This window comes from Suricata suricatta, chromosome 2 (assembly GCF_006229205.1).
Source record: "Suricata suricatta isolate VVHF042 chromosome 2, meerkat_22Aug2017_6uvM2_HiC, whole genome shotgun sequence".
Lineage (NCBI taxonomy): Eukaryota > Metazoa > Chordata > Mammalia > Carnivora > Herpestidae > Suricata > Suricata suricatta.
Window position 1 is genome coordinate 161,627,388 of NC_043701.1, and position 19,212 is coordinate 161,646,599.

The window sequence follows — 19,212 nt, forward strand, 5'->3', positions numbered from 1 at the left end:
TGCCCTGTTTATTTCCTGTGTTGCACTTTTCGAAATCTTGAATTATTTTCCTGGTTTACTTGTGACCATCTCACCACTACATGGGAGCCTCACGAGGATGGGACTTTGGGGGCCTCCATCACCTCTGGGCCGCAGCCTGGCACCTGGTCAACCAAGAGGGATTTAGTGACATGAAGATGGGCCTTGCTGAGGTCTCGGTGGTGTGTGGTTTAAGCATTCCCTTGGTGTTCAGACTCAGAAAAGCAGCATTTTGGAGATGCCCGTGAACAGAGCGCAAACCTGCTTGCCCCCCAGACCAGAAGGCAGCCAAGCTGGGCTGCCCGGGGGTGAGAGGAGCAGCCAGCATCCCTCTGGCACTTCAGCTGGATTTCCAAGGTCACCAAAACACATCTTCTGCTCAGAAATGACTATTCCAGGGGAATGGCCTCGGAGGAGTGTGGGACACGAGCGGTCCACAGAGCCACTGTGAGGTCGGAGTGACCAGCGGCCTCACATGCTCAGCCTGAACAGGTGAAGGAGAGACAGGAGAGTGCCCTGGTGGCCACTGTTCCACCCGGCCATCTGGCAGCTGGCTCCAGCTGGGTGGCTGGCAGTGCTCAGTGCTGATAAGCCCTTGGACGCCTCCCTGCAAACTGCTCATGCAGATCTAGCTCGAGGAAAGAGTGATTTCCGGTTCTCGGACACACCCTCCCCCACCACCTTCCTCCCCACAGCCGGGACTGCTTGCCTCAAGTGCCACATCGTCCTGCCCCTCTCCTGCTCACCTGCTCCCCCAGCCCCATCCATCCTCCCCCTCCACTAGTGCCCAACTCCCACTTTCTTCATCAGGATGCACCCACTGGAGCACCTGCCAGGCCCACCCCTCCTCCTGGTACCCCTTCATGTGCACCTGGAATTCCTTTGCCTCTCTGCCTACCTAACCTCCTCCTCTAAGGCCCAGCTCGATGCCTCCAACTCCTCCAGGCGGCCTTTGCTGACTCTGACAGTCCCCTACCACCCCAGTGCTTTAGCTTTGCACCATGCAACAGAGCCACCGTGGGACGGCCAGATTGAGGGTGTCATCCGTGAGCTGCTCCTCTTCCCTCAGACTTGCTCGAAGCATGGGGTCCTGTAAGGTATGGTCTCTGGGTCACCAGTGGGAACTTGATTTCTGTCTCCAACTCTTCTCCTGTCACATGTGGGCTGGGGCAAGGACAGCTACCCAAGCCAGGGCTCCAAAGGTGCAACTCTGGTCTCCAACATGGTTCCTGGCCTTCACTGCCTGCGTAAGTGCCTTGCTTGCCCTGCCCATCTTGCAAACCACCAGGGCCAAGAGAATCCTCAGCACTACTATATGCAAGCCATTCTCTGGCTAGGGAGGGAAATAGAGGCCATTAAGAGAAAAACTGGCCTGCTGTGGGCACCGAGATCAATCTCCTGGCCCAGCAGTCTTCCTGGAGACCAGCACATCCTGAGCACTTACTGTGTGCCAGGCCCTGTACTAAGCACGGAATTCCTTTCAAACCAGCATACATTTACCCTATTGCTGTGGGTACAATTATCCCCATTCTAAAGGCGAGGAAACTGATACTCAGGAGATACTCAGAAAGAAAGAAATTTCCCCAGACGCAGCACTAGTGAGTACCAAGTCAAGATGAAAACCAGGCTTGTCTAAGTTGAAGCCACATTTTACATTGCTAGGCGGTCCTGCAGTCCCATTCTCAAAACAATCTCTAGTCTGCAATAAATAAAGCGAGGCTGAGGGGCCCTGAGGTGGAATTAGGATGCTAGCTTTTGCTCCTGGATCTATGTTCTGCAGCCCTTTCCCGTGCAGGGAAAGTGGACGGCACCTGCATGTCAGAGATCGTCTCAGACCGGCACGGACTTTGGAACTGCTGATTAAGCTGACACAGTAGGAACACACACGTGCTATGCTTAGGAAGAGAAGAGATGTCAGAGACCAAGGCTGTCTGACAGCTGGGACAGGACTTCATGGGGGCCAGTTACCACATACAAATTATGGTTGACTCATTGGAACCAATCTCTTAGAAGGCTGTGGCAGAGCTAAGCGTGTTAGTTCACTTATCTACAATGCAGACTACGGTAAACCTGCCTTTCTAAAACAGCCTATCCTATCTTTGTTGGGCTATCTCTTTGCTAGGGTAGAATGGCAGTCTGAATTAGCAATCAGGTAGTTTCTTAGTCCACAAATAATCTAAGCAAAAGACACAGAAGATGCATAAGAGAAGTCCACTGAAGACATTAAACTTTGCAAAGCTGCTCCAGCCTCACAATAGGGTCCACTCCCTAAGTACCCAGAATGCTCAGACTGATTAGAGTCTAAGCTTCATAATAAACAGCAGGAACCTTATGGATATGCACCAAACCAGCATGGGGCCTGGGATAAAGGAGGTATTCGAGAATTGTAAAATAAATGAATGAGTGAAAAACGAACACTATGTAGATTTCTCCCTTATAAAAAGCCCACGTAGAACCAGTTATAACAATGTTCATGAGGAAATAGCTAAAGAGAAGAGATACAGCCTCAGAGTTAAAAAAAAAAATTCGAACTCACAAACTATATAGTTGAAGAATGCATTATCTTTGACAATACAAAACCACCATATGACACACAAATCTAAAAGCTATCAGTTTGTCTTATTGATAAATATATTTAGCAAATAATAAATGATTATATTTATTAACTTCCCCTTCCCCCCAAAAGCCCATGCAATGTGTATCATTGCCCCCTTATACTTATGAGGAAACAGTAAGGGATTCCTATTTACATCACAAAGTTAGGGTAGTATTCGATCTTAAACTTAGTATTCAGATTCCCGATTCTTTGTTTCTCCACTACACACATACAGCTGCTAAACAAGCAAATAGTTGGCAGCCCAACATGCTTTTGGGTACCTTACCCCTCCATATCTCCTTTCTTTAAAACCTGCTCTCCACCAGCCACTGCCAAGGAGGCTGGCAAGGTAGCCATGTTATACCCTGTGACACTTCTAGACACAGCTGATTGGCCCAGGGGTGGCCACTTCATGGAAGGTTTGCTGATTGGCTGGCCAGGAACCAATCAGATTCAGATTCACACTTGAAATTTTGAACTCCGAGAACCAGAAGCCACTGTCAGTGGGGGCGGTTATCTCAACTAAAATCCATGCAATCTGGCCCTGACAGAGCAATAGCAGGTGAACGGGCTGCTGTTCTAAGTGAAGAGGAAGAGAATGGAGGTTGGTCTGCAGTGAGAAGTTCACAGGGGGGTTTTAAATCTATATGGTACCCCCAAGAGAGAGACAGAGATTTGAGAGCGGCTGATCTGGCTCATGCCGACTTTCTGGTTCCCAGCTCCTATGAGTCTGGAATGCCCTTCACATCTTTGAGTTCGGGGTAGATATCCCTGCATCCTTTCAGCAGTCTCTTGAGCAAGTTCAGGTGGATTTCTATCCTCTGCTCACTACTCATTTGGGACCAAAGCATGGATTTTGGAGTAGACTGCGATGTGCCAAGTGCCCAAGGCTCAGTTTTCTCACCTGTACAATTTCTCAGCTAGATGGACCAGCGGAGCTCAAAATGTCTTGCCAGCATGATTTGATGCTAGCCCTACAGCTATGTGCCCCCAAGGAAGTGTTCAGAACTCCCAAGGTTATCATGCTGGTACTAGGAAAGAAAGAAGACCCAGAGAAGGAAAGGTGAGGCAGGAAAACAATGAGCCATCTGTTGACTCATATCCTCCCCTGGCCCTTAGTCCTGAGGAGGAGGAAGCAATCCTGGCAAGTTGGAGACTATCAACCAGAGCAACAGAGACCCTGCCATCACCACCCTACAAGGAATCTGACCGGATTGTACCTGCACACAGGTGAAGCCAGTGTGGTCTTTGAGGCATAAGAATGTCCTACAAAGGAGGCATCTCAGATACTGCTGCGTATATGAAGGGGGGAGGGGTTTCCAAGGACAATACAACAGTGGCTGTTGCACGCCTTGCTGGTTGTCAAAGCAAGCACAGCTGTTGAATCTTTCTGCGAGACTTGTCCCTGTTTATCAAAGGAGAAAGAGAGTCATTTCTGCCTGGGTCCCAGGCCCACCGCTTGATCAAAAAGGCTTTCCCTTAAGGTACTCAGGTCCCACTTTGGGTGTTGCTGACTTCTGCCTGCCTATATTCCCTGGAATAGGCTTGTCCTTGGTGCTGTGGGTACACATCACCCTCCTCAGATCCTCTCAGCTGGCGCGTGCCCCCAAGTTCAAAGGAACAATTAACAACATGAGTTCCCATGACCTATGACCACCATGTTGGCAGGTGGGACACAGAGCCATCCTTCCTCAAAGACGTTCCAGGGAGACCTGCGGTCATCTCAACCAGCCTGTGTCTCTCCCCAACCTGTAGCACCACCAACTGCTGGTGACCCAACCCGGGATGACCCGGGATGGGCTGGTTCTCCCCTCCACCTATGTCCTCTGCAGAGGGCAGAGATCCTGGCTGTTGGACTCTAAGAAAATGACTTAACCTCTTAGCCTTATTACTTCAGCCACAAAAGTGTTAAAGGGTCTTCTACCACAGGGGGTCATTCCCTGATTCTGGTAAAATGGTACTCATGAAATGGCACCTGGCATTTACTTTTTACTGACCCTGAATTGCCTTCCAGACACATCTCTCTTTAGACCAAGGAGACTACAGAGCCCTGGCACAACCATACCTCCAAATTGCTCTGTGGCTATGGTCTCAGCCAGAGGGCCTGGACGAGCAGGCCGAGCCAGAGGCTGGTGGACCCCGCCATGAACACTCTACTGAGGAACTTCTAGCCGAGAGAGAGAAGGGGACACAGGCAGAGTCCTGGCTCTTGGCGAGGCGAGGCCCTGGGCAGGGGTGGCAGTGGGGAATGGTGCTAACTGGGGCTACTGCCCCAACCACTGGAGTGGAAATGCCTCAACATGCCCACCACCCACCCTGTCCCAAGGTCAGAGGCATAACAATTGGGTCTTTGTTACAGAGGTCAAAAGCCTCACTCACCACCCCTTCCAAAGCCAGCTTACAGGATGCACAACACACCTCCCCTCCCCCACCTCAGACAGCTTCCTTGAACTGGGACACCACTGTCCCAAGGATCTGCAGTCTGGTCCTTCTGCTTTCTCCTCTCCATCCACTTAGATTCTCTGGTTAAACTGGTTATACACTCAGGCCTCCTGGTTTCTGACAGCAACGGACAGTGTGGGTTTGCACAGTGGACACAGCACTCCAAGGTCCCTGTGCAGATATCTGCTGCTGAGCAGAGATCTCTAAGAGTAAAGACACAAAAGTCCTAGAGAAGTGGAAAAGCCATGTTACGGAAGGCTCCGTAGGTGTCAGGTAGAGAGAGCTCTCCCAGGCAGAGTTCAGACCTGGGAGATGGCTCAGGGAGGTCATTACTCTAGTTCCTGCTTCCAAATAGCCACAAAGTTATCTCCATTTTACAGAAGGGATAACTGAGGCCCAGAGGGATTAAGGGACCTGAAGCTACCCAACCTCAGCCAGTGGTGGACAGAATCCTGCTTCCAGGACCAGTAGCTCTCTCAGAGGGTTGGTGCATCAGACTGGACTGCTCTGGGGAGTCAGGCTGCTGGAGCCCCCTTTCACAGCCATCTGGGACCCCTCAGGAGAGGAGTGCCTCTATGCGCTTTCCAGGTGTGCACTCCGCCACGGCTAGGCAGGGCTTCTGAGTGTCCCTAGGGTCCTGAGCGTGGGATGGGAAGAGAGGAAAGGACGTCTGTCCCTGGGAATCAGTCTCGAGCATGTGGACTTCCTTTTGGGTGGGGTCTTCCCCATCCTGGCCAGTGGCTGGTATGCAGAAACATGGGGGCTCACTCCTCCTGCTGGGCTACATAGCCATGCTGGTGACACACAAGGCAGGTGAAATGGCACAAGGGTCCCTAAGCCAGAACTCTCTGAGCAGCCCTGACCCTATATAGAGAAGTGGGCCCATTTCTCCCCTTGAGGTGAGCTCCAAAACCTCTGTCTCAGCTGCTGCCTCCAATTCTACTATCAGAGATCCTTTCCTTTGGAGGTGCTCAGGGGTTCTGGAGCCAGTCCTCTGTGACAATGCCAGCTTCCTCGGGGCAGGCATGGGAGTGGGGCTGGGTAGGTAGACCTGGTACTGTGACAAAGGTTAAAGACAAAACCTGTGCAGGAAAGAGACGAGGGTGGGCACCTGGAATGCAAGGCTCAGGCCTTAAGCTAGGGGTGTATTTCCATGGGCTGGGGACTGCCACTGCCAACCACCTTGCCAGTAACACCAGGCACAAGGACAAAGCCTGACCTTTCTGAAAGGTCTGTGAAGACCCCAGACCCAGGAGGGCCAGGAGTCCGACCTATGCCAGCATCACAGCTCTGTTTTCAGGGAGCAGTTCCTGAGCCTCCTGCAGCAGTAAGCTGAGCTCACCTCCCCCAGGAGGCCTGCTGGGATTTCCCCCAGCATCTCTACAGCTACTTGCTGCCCATAGGCATAGGAATCAGGGGAAGGGTATGTCCCCATTCTGTTCTGCTTTTGCCCTGAGGTGACTCACTAACTCACTTCCCCACAGTCCATCTGTGCTTCAGGTACTTTGTCTATAGAACGTGTACGGTCACCTTTTGGTCTATCCTCCTTTCAGGGTTCAAAATACTGTAAGGGAATGGAGTAGAAGAGGAAGAGGAAAACAGGCCCCTCCCCTCTCAGAGATTCTGAATATAGCCCAAAGAGGATCCTGTGCAAGGGACCTTCCCCTGCAGCTAACTGAAACCAAAACAAAACACGCTAGGAACCAATTCAAGCCCCAGCAGGATATGGGGAAATTGGTAATGGATGACCCCGCCCTGCCCTTCAGACAGACGCAGGGCCTCCTCTTTCCACCTGCAGAGATGTCTGCTGCCAAGGGCACCAAGGCACTTATGTTCACCTGGTGAGAACTGTGCAAACAGCAGCCCCGGATGGCCAGGGGCAGGGCCCAGACAAGACAAAGCCTCAGCTTGCAATGACAGGGGGACTAGTGTAGCGCGCTGCCTGGCTCCTTTATCCCCCTGCCTGGGCCCTCTTTCCAGGTCCTGGCAGCCTCCAGCTCTGCAGGGGGCAGCCAGCTTCCCCCCCGCCCCCCCACTAGCCAACCGCCACAGGCTCGGCCTTTCCTCAGACAACCCGCCAGGGGCCCAAGAACCCTGGCCCCCACCGTGACGTCATGGCCAGCCTTCCCCACCAGCGAGTCAGCTTCTCTTGCCCCTGCCTGGACCCTGGCTTGGAAGATGGCCCCAACAGGGGAAGCCCCTCGAAGGTGCCCCAGAGCTGGGAGCTACCTTCCCTGTGGTCTCAGTGGGCATGGGGACCCTGAACAGGGGCTAGGAACCTTGTGCTGGCAGCTGCCACCCTGGCCTTGCATGCACACAAACCGGTTAATTTCCCGGAGCTGGGGAGACATTCTTCCACCACCAGGCAAAGTGCTGGCCTGCAGCCCAAACCAACAGGGGAAACTTCAGCCTCCTCGGCCCTCTCCCCACCAGATGGAAATAACGTACAGCTGCAGAGGTGGGGGAGGAGGTAGGGAACAAAACCAGCCAACCGTCTGTCTGTCTGTCCATCCCAGGAGCCAGCCTGGCCATCTGTCTGAGCACTCACCGCTCTCGTTCTTCTCGATGACATCCACCACCTCCCCGGCCTGGAGGCTCAGCTCTGAGTTCTCCTGCTTCTTATAGTTGGACACCACCACGTACTGTTCCAGGATCATGGGCTCGGCGTTGGTGTCGGCACCTGGCGAGGGCAGAAAGCACGCGGTGAGCCAGCGGCCAGCCATGGCCCCGCGGCCGGGGCGCCCCCTGTCCATCGGCCTCGGGGGAGGCTGCTCCGTCGCCAGTGCCGCTGCCGCTCCGAGGGGCCGCCTGCAGCCAGGGCTCGCAGCTCTCTGGGCCCCAAGTACAGGCCATATAGCAAGGCCCCACACCGGCCCGCTGTGCCGCGGGGACCCGGGGACATGGGAGCCGGGCCGGAGTGGGGAGGGACAGCCAGGGATGAGCAGGGGCCCAGGCAACTCAGAGGAAGAGCCTGCCGCTGCGATGAGTCAGTCACAGCCCAGCACGGGCGAGCAGGAGAGGCCTGGTGCAGACGTGGTCTCCCTAGACCCCTCGGCCGGCAGGGGCGGGACGGGAGGGCCGCCCATGAGGGCTGAGGCCGAGCGGAGGAGGGAGAGAGAAAGGCAAGGCAAGGAGGAGGGCTCGTGCCTCTCCCCCAGCCCCTGTGAACCCAGAAAGAAAAAGAGAGGCAGCGGTCCTCCCCTCGGGAGGGAGAGGGAGCGAGCAGGAGAGGAGTCTCCACAGCCCGGGCCCAGGCGAGAAGTCAAGAGGGTTTGAGGCCGCCAATCACTGGGGTTTACTCGCAACCCTTAAATAGAAACACATGAGACCCATCGAATGAGGAGCCAGGGGTGGAGGCAGGGGAGGGGGAGGAGGGCCGAGACTGTTTACTTGAAACCCAAGAAGAAAGTCCCAGCGCCAGCAGCCGGTGAGCCCAGCCCGCCCCCTGCCAGCTTTTCCTCAAGTTCGGCTCCTCCTGCCCCTCGGCTCACCAAGGTGCTGCCAACGAGCCCAAGGGCCTGGTGCGGACAGCTTCACTCTGGCCTGGCTGCTGCCCTCCGGCCACATGGAGACTGATTCAGTCTCCCTGTCTTTGAGTGCTGGGCCTTGTGGTCAGGCTCCAGGAAGCCTGCAGCCACCCCCTCTGGCAGCTGAGGGGTCAACAGGCAGGCCTCTGCAAAGGGAGGGCAGGTGGGCTGGAGGCTCCCTGGAGCGGGCAACTTCTCTGTCCTCCTCAGCCAGCAGAGCAGTGCAATCAATATTCATTAAGCAAGCCCTAGGCTGAAAGGTGGCCAGACTGGGTGCCCATCTCAGCTTACTGGCTGTGTGGCCTGGGACATGCTGCTTAACCTCTCCATGTCTCACTATTTCCATCACCACCACTAGGGTGGAATACAGACAAAATACCTAATGCAGACAAAACTCCTGGACGTGCCTGGCTAGGAGCTGAAAGGATCCACAAACCAGAGACCTACTGGTCACCTCCTACAGGAAGCCTTCCCAGACCACACCCAGCCCAAAGGGAATGCCTAGCACACTTAAACTATGTGTCTACCATCCTATATATCTGCCAATCTCCTGGAAGGCTGGGGGATTCACACCACCTGCATGGCCACAGAAATGACAGAAAGGGTCCCTCAGCTCCATATAGTACATAGTACATGTCAGGCATGTACACTGTCCCGTTTTATCCTTTTTACCTTCCTATTTCACAAAAGACAACCCAGTGGCCCAGAGAGGGCAAGATGCTTGCCTTAGCTCACACAGCTGCCTTGGACAGAACCAAACATGGTTTCAGTTCATGCCCATCTCTCTTTCCATTACAGAACTGCCTCTGATTTCCCTTTCCAGACACCCTTTCTTCTAGCACAAAACTGCCTGGGGAACTTTTAAAGAATACTGATGCCTGGGTCTCCCAGGGGTCCAGCTTTCATTGGCTCGGGGGGTTTTTTCTAGCCACCCCCTCCTCTCCCATGGTTCCCATGCACCGCCAGGGGAGAGAAGCACTGCTTAGACTTTTGGGTCTTCCGTTGAGGAAGGTCCCATCCAATCCAGGGGAGGGAGCAATGGAAGGAACGAAACCCACTACCCCTGATGGTTTCCTCCTGTAGGGTGTGGGCCCTACAGCCCCCGCTCACCCTCTGGAGACCAGGAAGGGACTCTGTCCCTGCCGAGTCCTGCCACATGGGCGTGCACACGCACAGCCCCGCGCAGCTCCACTAAAGCCAGGATTGTATTTCAGGCAGAAAGGCAACCACCAGCAGGGCAGCAGGGCCAACCGCTCTGCGCTCAGATGGGGCCAGTCTTTGGGCCTGTCCCTGCCCACCTGACATGATGCTGACAGAGGCTACCTCCCACTGTGTCCCTGGGGGGACGCCAGTGCCCCTGTGGCCAAGAACTCTTCTTCAGTGCACCCAGCACAAAAAGGGCCAGCCCCTGCCCTGTGAGATATGGGGGCTCCCTTTCCAGTTTGTGGGAAAGGAAAACTCCAGATACAAACAGAAAAGAGGAGTTCCCAGAGGCTTAGAGAGCTTCCAAATCCCAAGAGCCCAGATTACACTGACACTTAGCAGCAGGCCCTCAGTGCTCACTCGTGGTCAGCACGATGCCAAGCACCTGACTGCATCGTTCTGCCGTCTCCCTGGATCCTCGCAGCAACCCTACGTGGTAGGATCTGTTAAAGACCCATTTTACACACAGGCACACTGAGGCTCATGAAGGTAAGCTATTTTCCTAAGGTCATACAGCTAGGACTTGAACCCAAGCCCACGAGACACAGCCTCTTGTGTTTTGAACTTCTCTACTATATGCCACCTACAGAGAGCCACTGATCCCTGTATTTAATAAAGACTGGAGTGTGGGATCCTTGCTGACTGTCGCTGCATCTGTTGCGCAGACCACAGGGCCCATTAGGTCGTAGGCATTCAGCAAGTGTTTGCAAAATGAATGAAATGAACAAACAGGTGGACAAATGAACAGAGTGATTTAGTGGTTTGTTTTGAGCCAGTACTGATAAAGCAGACAAGGCCTTGCCTCTGAAATTCAGGAGAGCGAGACAACTATGTAAAGGAAAAAGGGGAGATGGGGAAACAGAGGCACAGAGGAGCAAGGACTGATGAGCTTGTGGCCAGAAGCTGCTAGAGAGGACAAGCAGGGCTGCTAGGGAATGGAGAGACTTCAGCTTATTTTAATCCAAGCCAAGAAAATCTGAGGCAAGATTTCAAAGAGGGGAAAAATTTCGCCCCCCAGCCCCTTAGAAAGTTGGCCTACGCTTTCTGAAGACCGACATTTGGCCACACGGATAGAAAAGTTAAGAGAATGCTCTTCAAGGATTCCAGAGCACAGAAGACAGGCGATGGCACTTCCTGGAGGCTACCGCAAAGGCTGCGGGATGGACAGATGGACACACAGACACTCTGCCCTCCTGGCTGCTCCCCCCTCCTCCAGTGCATGCAGCCAAGCTCACTCTCACTGGCATCTGCCCCTTAGGGTGTTGCCTGCCCAGGGCTGCCTGGGCAGGCGTGAGCTGGGAGCAGGTATCCAGATGAGAAACCACTCGGCAGGCGGACCGGTGGGTGATGTCATCCCACAGAGGCTGCTTTGGATCCCCTCCCAGCCAAGGCCTGGAAAATTGGGGGCTGGAGGAGGCAGCCCAAAGGAGGAGGGGCAGGCGCAGTGGATGAAGCCTCTAGTCTTTTGATGGGAAGGGTGTGAGAAGAGCATGGTGAAGGGGTGTACCCCTTCTAGAGAGGAGAGCCCTTCCGGTTTGCAGGGACTTTGTACAGCCGCATCCAGGGATGGGCCCCATGGAACACAGAGCCCCTGGCTGGGTCTGCTAGGGCCCTGCCCCACACCTGTGTTCCTCCTATACCACCTGGCTGGACCCCTGGCTCCTGCCCGATCCTGGCTGCCAACTTAAACTTCTAAATGAGGCCTTTGCCAAGGCAGTCCCCTGCTCTAACACCTTCAATGGGTCCCTGCCTACAGAATAAAGGCCAAATTCAAGCTCAGTCTGACAATTTGAGTCTCCCGAGTTCCCTGACACATACCCACGCCCCGCCCCCTCCTGGCAACACTCATGATTCAGGACACATGTCTTGAGGGCACTGTGTGCCCACTACACTGGTTTCTGCAGGTTCTTATTTCCAAGCCTTTGCCTTAGCTGTTCCCCCTGCCTGGAACGCTGTCCCTTCTACCAACTCCAATTCTGCTCAAGCATCTCTGACCCTCCGGGAGTCGCCTGATGACTCCAGCCATGGTGTCCACTCCCATCCTCTGCTGGATTTTTGTGGGGCACTGTGCCCCAATCAGATTGTGTGCCTGAGACCGGAGTCTCCCTGAGGAGAGTACGTGCCCAGAACTGGCACTGGCCCCAATTGCCTGAGATTCATGACGTGAAAGCATAAAATGTGAGTCTGAGAGTCTGAGGTCCAGTCCTGCTTTGCCCTTACCAGCTCTGTGACCCTGGGAAGGACACTTAACCTCTCTGAGCTTTATCGTCCTCATTTGTAAACAGGTACAAGTACCTACCTCAATGGGCTGTTCCGAGCATGGAATGAAGTTACAGAATTAACACCCCAAGTAAACTATAGACAATGTTTATAAAACAAACAGGAAATGGGAGATTTGGCTGGGGGGGTGGGAAGCAGGAGGGGTTCAGATTCTCCTGCAGCCTCAGAACCAGCAGGGAGCTCAGGGCAAGGGCCACTGGCTCCGGGAAAAGGGTGGCTGCGGCTGTGTCCCTGAAGCCTGCCTCTGTCCAAGCCCACCTCCGGGCAAGCACTGTTTACTTGCCAGGCTAGAGAGCTGGGTCAGAGCCCCCTGGGCCCACTCTGGAGTGGGGGTGCCAGGCTATGCAGCCGGAGGCCTCTTACCTACGAGGATCCCCCACATCAGCCCCTTACTGTCTCCTCCACTCTCTGACACTCCGGATGGGGAAACCAAGGTCCAAAGAGAGCTGGCAGCTTGCCCAAGACTTCAGCCCTGAACTCCCAGTCTGGCTGGTTTTCCCCAGCCCACACTTTTCCCCTCAGCCTCTCACTGCAAACAGCTGGGCTCATCTTGAGAAACCAAGCCCTGTGGTGGCCCCCACCCCAGGCTCCTCATGTTCTCCTTGACCCCTCCCCCAACCCTGGCATCCCACCAAAGGTCCCTCCAGCTCCTTACAACGGGTTCCTCCCAGGCTGGGCTGGGCCTACCGGCTCCTCCATAGGCCTCTGGGCGGCCAGGCTATACGTTTCATGAATAAAATGTATAGATGTGCGCCAAGTGGGCTCTGGCTCACTGGCTCGTGGAGAGGGGAAAAAGGGACAGGAGCCCAGTGATTAGTCAGGCCCAGGCCCTCGTCACAGACAACACTAGAAGGATGGCTGCAGGAGCGTGCGTCAGGGAAGGGGTCCTCCTGCCTGTTACCTTAACCTTCGCGTCCCTCCCAACACGGCTACCTCCCAGGTTCCTACCCACAGCTGTGGTGGGCTGGGGCCAGCCCCTCTGACATCTGACCCTTCTTCCTTGTTCCCCAGCTCCCAAGCTTCAATTTCTGCTCTCAGGTTTGGTGGTGGTGGTGGTGGTGGTGGTGGTGGTGGTGGTGGTGGTGGTGGTGGTGTGTGTGTGTGTGTGTGTGAGGTAGCACGCTTAGAAATGGAGGGGCTCCTAGAAGACCCTCTGAAATTCGCATCTGTCTGCCTGCCACTATCTCCCTCTAGCAGCTGAGAGCCCTGGTCTCTCTCCCACGGTCCCGTTAGACCATGGGCTAAAGGGAAGCCTCTGGTCCCCAGCCCAGCTCTGCCTAGGCCCAAGGTCCAGGCCCAAGTCCCTGAGGGCCAATCCTGCACCAGGAAGCCCAAAGCCTGGCAAAGCCACTGAGGCAGAGGCAGCTCCAAGCTCCGGGGCTCCGAGGCTGTTGCCGCTCCCCAGGGAGGGCCCCTGGAAACCAGGCTGGTGGGTGCTGAGACTTGGGCTCTCCACTGCAAGGTAACTGCCAGAAGGGACACTGACCACCTTTGGCTGGCCCACCTCCCAGGGATGACCAGCTGAGGTCACGTACAGGATCGTGGTGGCCTTACCATCACCTGCACACTTTGCACGTGCCAGGCTCCCTGGGAGCGGGCAGTGCACTGCTCAGGGAGGTTAAGTTTACTCCACCAGCACACGGCAGAGCCAGGGACAAACCCATACACTGCGAGGCTGAAGTGCATTCGTTTACACACTGTGCAATGTGGTCATCAAAGGCTGTGAGGTTGGACCTGGGGCCTAGAGAGGGCTGAAAGGAGGACAGCGAGTACGGCTGGTGGAAGGGCAAGGGCAGGGGGCGGGGGGAGGGTGGGGGCAGGGGACGATCGGCATGCCGACAAAGGGCTGCTCCACGCCACAGGGAAGCATGCGGACAGCGGCCGGCGGGCACCGGCTCCCACACGTGCGTGTCCCCGACACACATGCTCACACACATGCACTCAGGGCAGTACCTGTCACGTCCTTCTTGGGAGACTCAGCCCAGCTGGAGAGCCACACTTCCGAGTCCCCCGAGAGCAAGCAGCAGCAGGAGAGAGAGGAGAATCAGAGGAGGAGAGAGAACCGTTAGGCAGGCAGGAGGTCCACCGGGCAAGTGGCTACAGGCGCCGCTCTGGGCTGGCGGCGGAAGGCGGGGGAGGGGAGGGGAGTGATTTCCTGGCCCTGGGCTGGCTGCTGGGCGTGGGCCTGAGTGATTACAGAGGCGCTGGGACACAGCCGGCTGGGACGGATGGGGATAATGAGGTGTCTGCCGAAACGCAGGCATCCTCTGGAGCACAGAGAATCCTACACAGTCCCTGCCTGGAACCGGGCCCGCGGGTTATCACTGCCCTGGAGAAAGCAGCCTGGGCCTTTGTCTCTGGCTGTGTGGGTGGGAGGGTGGGTGGCCACACAGGGCCTGGTGGCTCCAAGGATCCTCACCAGGCCATCAAGCTCAGCAGCCTGGACCTGGATCCTCAAACATCAGGGCTGGAGAGTGCCAGGCCAGTCTCTAGTCTTGAGGCCCCACACCACTGAGCTCTGATGTCTTGTCCAGCCCTTGACCCAGTCCTACCCAAGGAGGAAGAGAGGCCCTGTCAGGATGGACGGAAGCAGCCTCACACCCCAATTCCAACCCAGAAGGACAGGGACCTTTAGCGACCATCGGAGATGAGGTCTCTATTTCAGGCTTAGACAGTCATGTCTGATCTGATCTCAGTTTCCTTATCTGTGAAATAAGGTTAGAAGTTACCCTCCTGCCAAGACAGAGTGAAGTCAAAGCACGTATAAGAACAATATGTGATATAAGGCAGAAAGCTCTTAGTCTAATCAACAGTGTGAATAACTCTAGTGTATCAGAAAGTCAACATGTAACAAACACTGATAGTCTACCTATGGTATACAGTGGCTCATTCCCTGACAATCCCTTGAGGTGGGTATGCAGTTTGGCCCCATTTTACAGGGGAGGAAACTGGCCCAGGTTCCCACGAGCACAGAGTAGCAGAGCTGGAAATGGAACCAGGTCTGGGATCACACCGGGCTGGTGCTTCCTCTGCTCAACTTTTCATTGGTTCCAAAGGAGGACAGTGTTGGTTGCAGGGGCAGGGGCCAGTGAGAAGCAAACACTGAGATGCAAGTCTGAGAGGCACCCGTGCCAGCCAGGAGAGCTGCCTGATCCAATGACACATAGTAATGGTAATCACAAGAGCAGCAAAGGTTCATGCAGCATTTACCATACACCAAGAATCCTGCTGAGCACTTACATATAGTAACACATTTGTCTTCCAGAATAATCCTACAAGGAATAGCTACTCCCTCCAGCATGCAGATGAGGAAAATTAACCAGAGAAGTTGAGTAACTTGCCCAGGGTCACGTAGCTAGTACAGTGTCCATCTTGCATGGGACCACAGACTTGAGGCGATCAGTTGATGCTACACACAACTTAAAGCACCTAATTCTCCCACGCTCAGCAAGTCACCTTCTGGTCCTCATTGTAAACCAGCAGTGAGGGGCTCTGGTAGAGGGGTTTAGTGACTTTGGAGTCTGACTGTGTAGATTCTTCCTTTGGAGAGACTGACTTAGCCTCCTTGAATCTGTTCCCTCACTTGTAAAAATCGATATAGATGATATATTTACTTTCCAGGTTGCTATAAGGATTAATGAAGTAATATGCAACAAGTGCTCAGCATAGCACCTGCACAGTCAGTGCTCAACGACTGTTAGCTACCATCGGCACCATCTCCCAGGAGCTTGGTTCAAACCAACCTCAGGGCACCAGGGAAATCCTACTGGAGCTTCAAGGAGGAGAACCAGACGGTGTTCAACACTGGGTGTGCCAAGAAGACGATGGCACCCGGCCAGTGATGCCTTCCCATGGACACCCCCAAACATCAGGTCAGCTGGAAGCGGGGGTGGAGGGACTCTGAAAGATTGCACCCCAAAGGCAAACATTCTACGGCCAGAGCCTCTCACCTGGACTCACAGCCAGAAGCCATCCCAGGCAGGAGCTATGGGGCCCGGCTTTGAGGCCCTGGTAGGGCTGACACAAGGCAGACACACCTCTGAGGCTTGACGCTGCCGTGGCCTGAACTCTGAATGCGGGGCCTCATTACCTGCTGCTCCCTCTTGCTGGGGGTATGACTCCCTTGTGCTGAACCCCAAATGTGGCCAAGCGGTCTGCCACACTGCAAGGCCATCGGCACCACCCCCGGCAGGCCGAGCACCAGGCCCGCCACAGCCCCATCGGGCCCCACTCCGCCCTGCGCCGACCCAGCTGAGAGGGTCCACATCTCTGTCCACCTCTGCTGCATCTGTTACTTGTACACCTTCCATTTTCGCTTCTTTTGGGTTCTTCAGAAGGAAAACTTTTGGGAAATGTTAACCTCCTTCAGTGAGCCAAGGGAAATTATCTGGCTCAGGCCTTGAGAACCCAGGAAGGCTGGTTTTGTGAGAACAGGGGTTAACACTCTTGCTGTAAAGGCCAGGGTCAATACTGAAGGCTCTGCGGGCCATGAGGTCTCTGTCCAGAGGACTCACCTTTACTGTCACAGTGCAAAAGCAGCCCCTGACAGTCTGTAGAAGACTGAGTGGGCCATGTGCCAATAAAACTTTACTTACAAAACAACACGGTGGGCTGGGGTTGGCTTGTGGGCGGTTCTTTGCCAACACCCATGCTAGAAGATGAAGGGGAGCTGCTGTCTTCATCAATGGGGGGTACCCCCAAATCCTAGGAGAGAAGTAGGGGCCCTTGGCCCACCTAGACTAAATGCACGTAAGTTTTCTGCCACTCCGGTGATTTTTTCAGTGATCGTCTTGAAGGGTCTGATGCCCTTCCAGGCCCTTGGGGTTTGGGCATTTGGGCAGGGAGTACGGAGCAGACAGGAAAAGATCCCTCAGCCTCTGGAACCTGAGCCCCACTGCTAAGGGTGGGGTACCCTCAAGCTCATGCCCACCCCCAGCAGTCCCCAGAAGCAGGCCTTCCCTTTGCTCTCCTAAGGAAAATGGGAAAGGGACCAAAATGAGCCTGTCTTTTTAAAAACATGATTTATTTCCCAGTCCCCTGGATCTGCGGAATTAATCCAGTTCTGCTGCTCCCACCCCAAATCTCTCGCCACTTTGAGTGCCTTGTCTCCAGCCCACCAGAGCGAGCCCTCTCCCAGGGTGGGAAGGACGCCCCACCCCCGCCTCCTTACGGTGAACAGAGGGCCTCTGGCTCACACAGCCTGGCCCTCCAGCCAGGAGGCAGACGAGGCTGCTGGCTCGGGACTGGGAAAGTGGAGACAGAGGGACGGGACGAGGGAGCAAGGGGCAGGCACAGCCAAGCGAGCAGCTGTGACCGACACGAACCAACTGCTTCCTGCCCTCCCGCAATCTCTCCCACCCTCTCCCCAGTGACGGAACCAAGGGCCTTACAGCGCAGCTTCAGGGCAGCAGAAAGAGAGGGGCGCCAGACTGGGAATCTGCACACCTGGTTTTGCTGAGAATCAGCTCTGTGACCTTGAGCAAGTGGCTTGACTTCTCTGGGCCTCAATGCTTACATCTGTAAAATCAAGCACTTGGGCCTAGCGATACCCACGGTACTTGTGTGATGTTCTAGACTCTTTCAGCAGAAACCTGCTAGTCTCCATGATGCAAGTGCTCCACAGCTGAAACGAATCTTTCTAGAGCAGCAGACCACCTTTCCAGGGAAAACCACTTAAACACATGCTCAATATATGGAAACTCAAGTGAAAAAAGCAGTTAATTCAAGAGACAAAAAGCCAGAGAACAGAGGCAAGAATTCTTTTAAGATCTTGGTTCTTGCGCTCACCCTGCCACTCAGCTCACTAATCCTGGGGCATTTGGGCCCTATCTCTGGGTCTCTTTTCCTTCTGTAAAACAGGGATAAAAGTACTTACCTCATCTTCTTTGTAGGGTTGTTTTAAGAGTGAAATGACCTGATGCCTGTGAAAGATCTTGGATGGGTAGGAACTAGGCTTTTGGGGCAGAATGGGAGTGAGTGATGGGGCTGAGCTGGTGACTAACGCTGTGTGTTCCAGGAAGGCAGGAGGTGGGGAGATAGGGTCCCTCGCTTGGCCATCCCACGGTCCTCCTGGCCCAACTACGGCCAGTGCTCCCGTCCTGTAAGATCAGCAAGAATCCAGGCCCTGAGAAAACCAGGTGCCTGCAGGTCCTGGCCAAATATGGAGACCCGAGGACACTTCTTACATGCTGAACCTGCTTTTTGTCAGGCCCAGGTGATTGTGAGAAATCAAAGAACAGCACAGGTGCCCCCGACTAGAAGGATGCTCCCCCCAAACACACAAGCGCCCGAGTACTCCATAAACACACACCTGGGTAGCGTGAAGTTAGGAAAGGGACGGGTTCCCAGCATGGCTTCTCTTAACCTCGAGTAACTCCAGAGCAGAGCGAGGTGGGTTCAATTTGCCCAAATTGAGTCTCAAACCATTGTTTCCAGGAATCCTTCCCTGGTGTAAAGCGAGTCCCACCCATCCAAACTAATAAATCCAGAGTGGGCTGTGAGCCCAGGTGGGAGAGACAGAAGAGCGGCCAGCAGCACAGAGTCCTCAGAGAGTGAGAGCCAACCGAGGGCTTGGGACCAGGGCAGGGTCACACACCGCATCGGCTTCCACAGTGCTGCCTTGGGAGGGGAGAGGCAGGGAGGGGCCCCAACTGGAATGAGCACCCCTGTTTTGTCCCTGTCCTTTTATTCTTTGGTTCCAGTGTGCTTGAGCCCTCCAGACCCTGCCCTCCTTGGAGTTCTGCCATTCTTCCCTCACTGCAGCCTTGACCTGGGGTCTGAACATCTGCTACAGCCTAGTCTTTCCTCCCCTTTTGTACAGCTAAACTTTGCACAGGGTTGGGTTTCTTGGGTCTCCTACAGGCTCCACATTTCTTTTCCTTTTTAATTCTTTTAACATTTATTTTTGAGAGAGAGAGAGAGAGACACAGAGCATGAGCAGGGGAGAGGCAGAGAGAGAGGGAGACCCAGAATCAGAAGCAGGCTCCAGGCCCCGAGCGATCAGCACAGAACCCGATGCAGGGCTCGAACTCACAAACCACGAGATCATGACCTAAGCCAAAGTCGGACAGTTAACCAACTGAGCCACCCAGGTGCCCCTCTCTTCCTTTTTGACTGAGCCACCGGGAAACTCAACCACTGCCTTCA

General features: G+C 54.7%; 1 protein-coding gene across 2 annotated transcripts in view; it reads right to left on the minus strand.

The window, feature by feature from the left end:
- The window catches only part of SH3PXD2A (SH3 and PX domains 2A), a 231,348-nt gene that overhangs the window by 43,010 nt on the left and 169,126 nt on the right, over positions 1-19,212 (minus strand). For both annotated transcript variants that reach the window (XM_029932517.1, XM_029932518.1), the window contains exons 7-8: positions 14,020-14,064; positions 7,605-7,736 (exon numbers count right to left, since the gene is read on the minus strand). In XM_029932517.1, the coding sequence (XP_029788377.1) occupies positions 7,605-7,736; positions 14,020-14,064 (177 nt within the window). The remainder of the gene's footprint in view (positions 1-7,604; positions 7,737-14,019; positions 14,065-19,212) is intronic.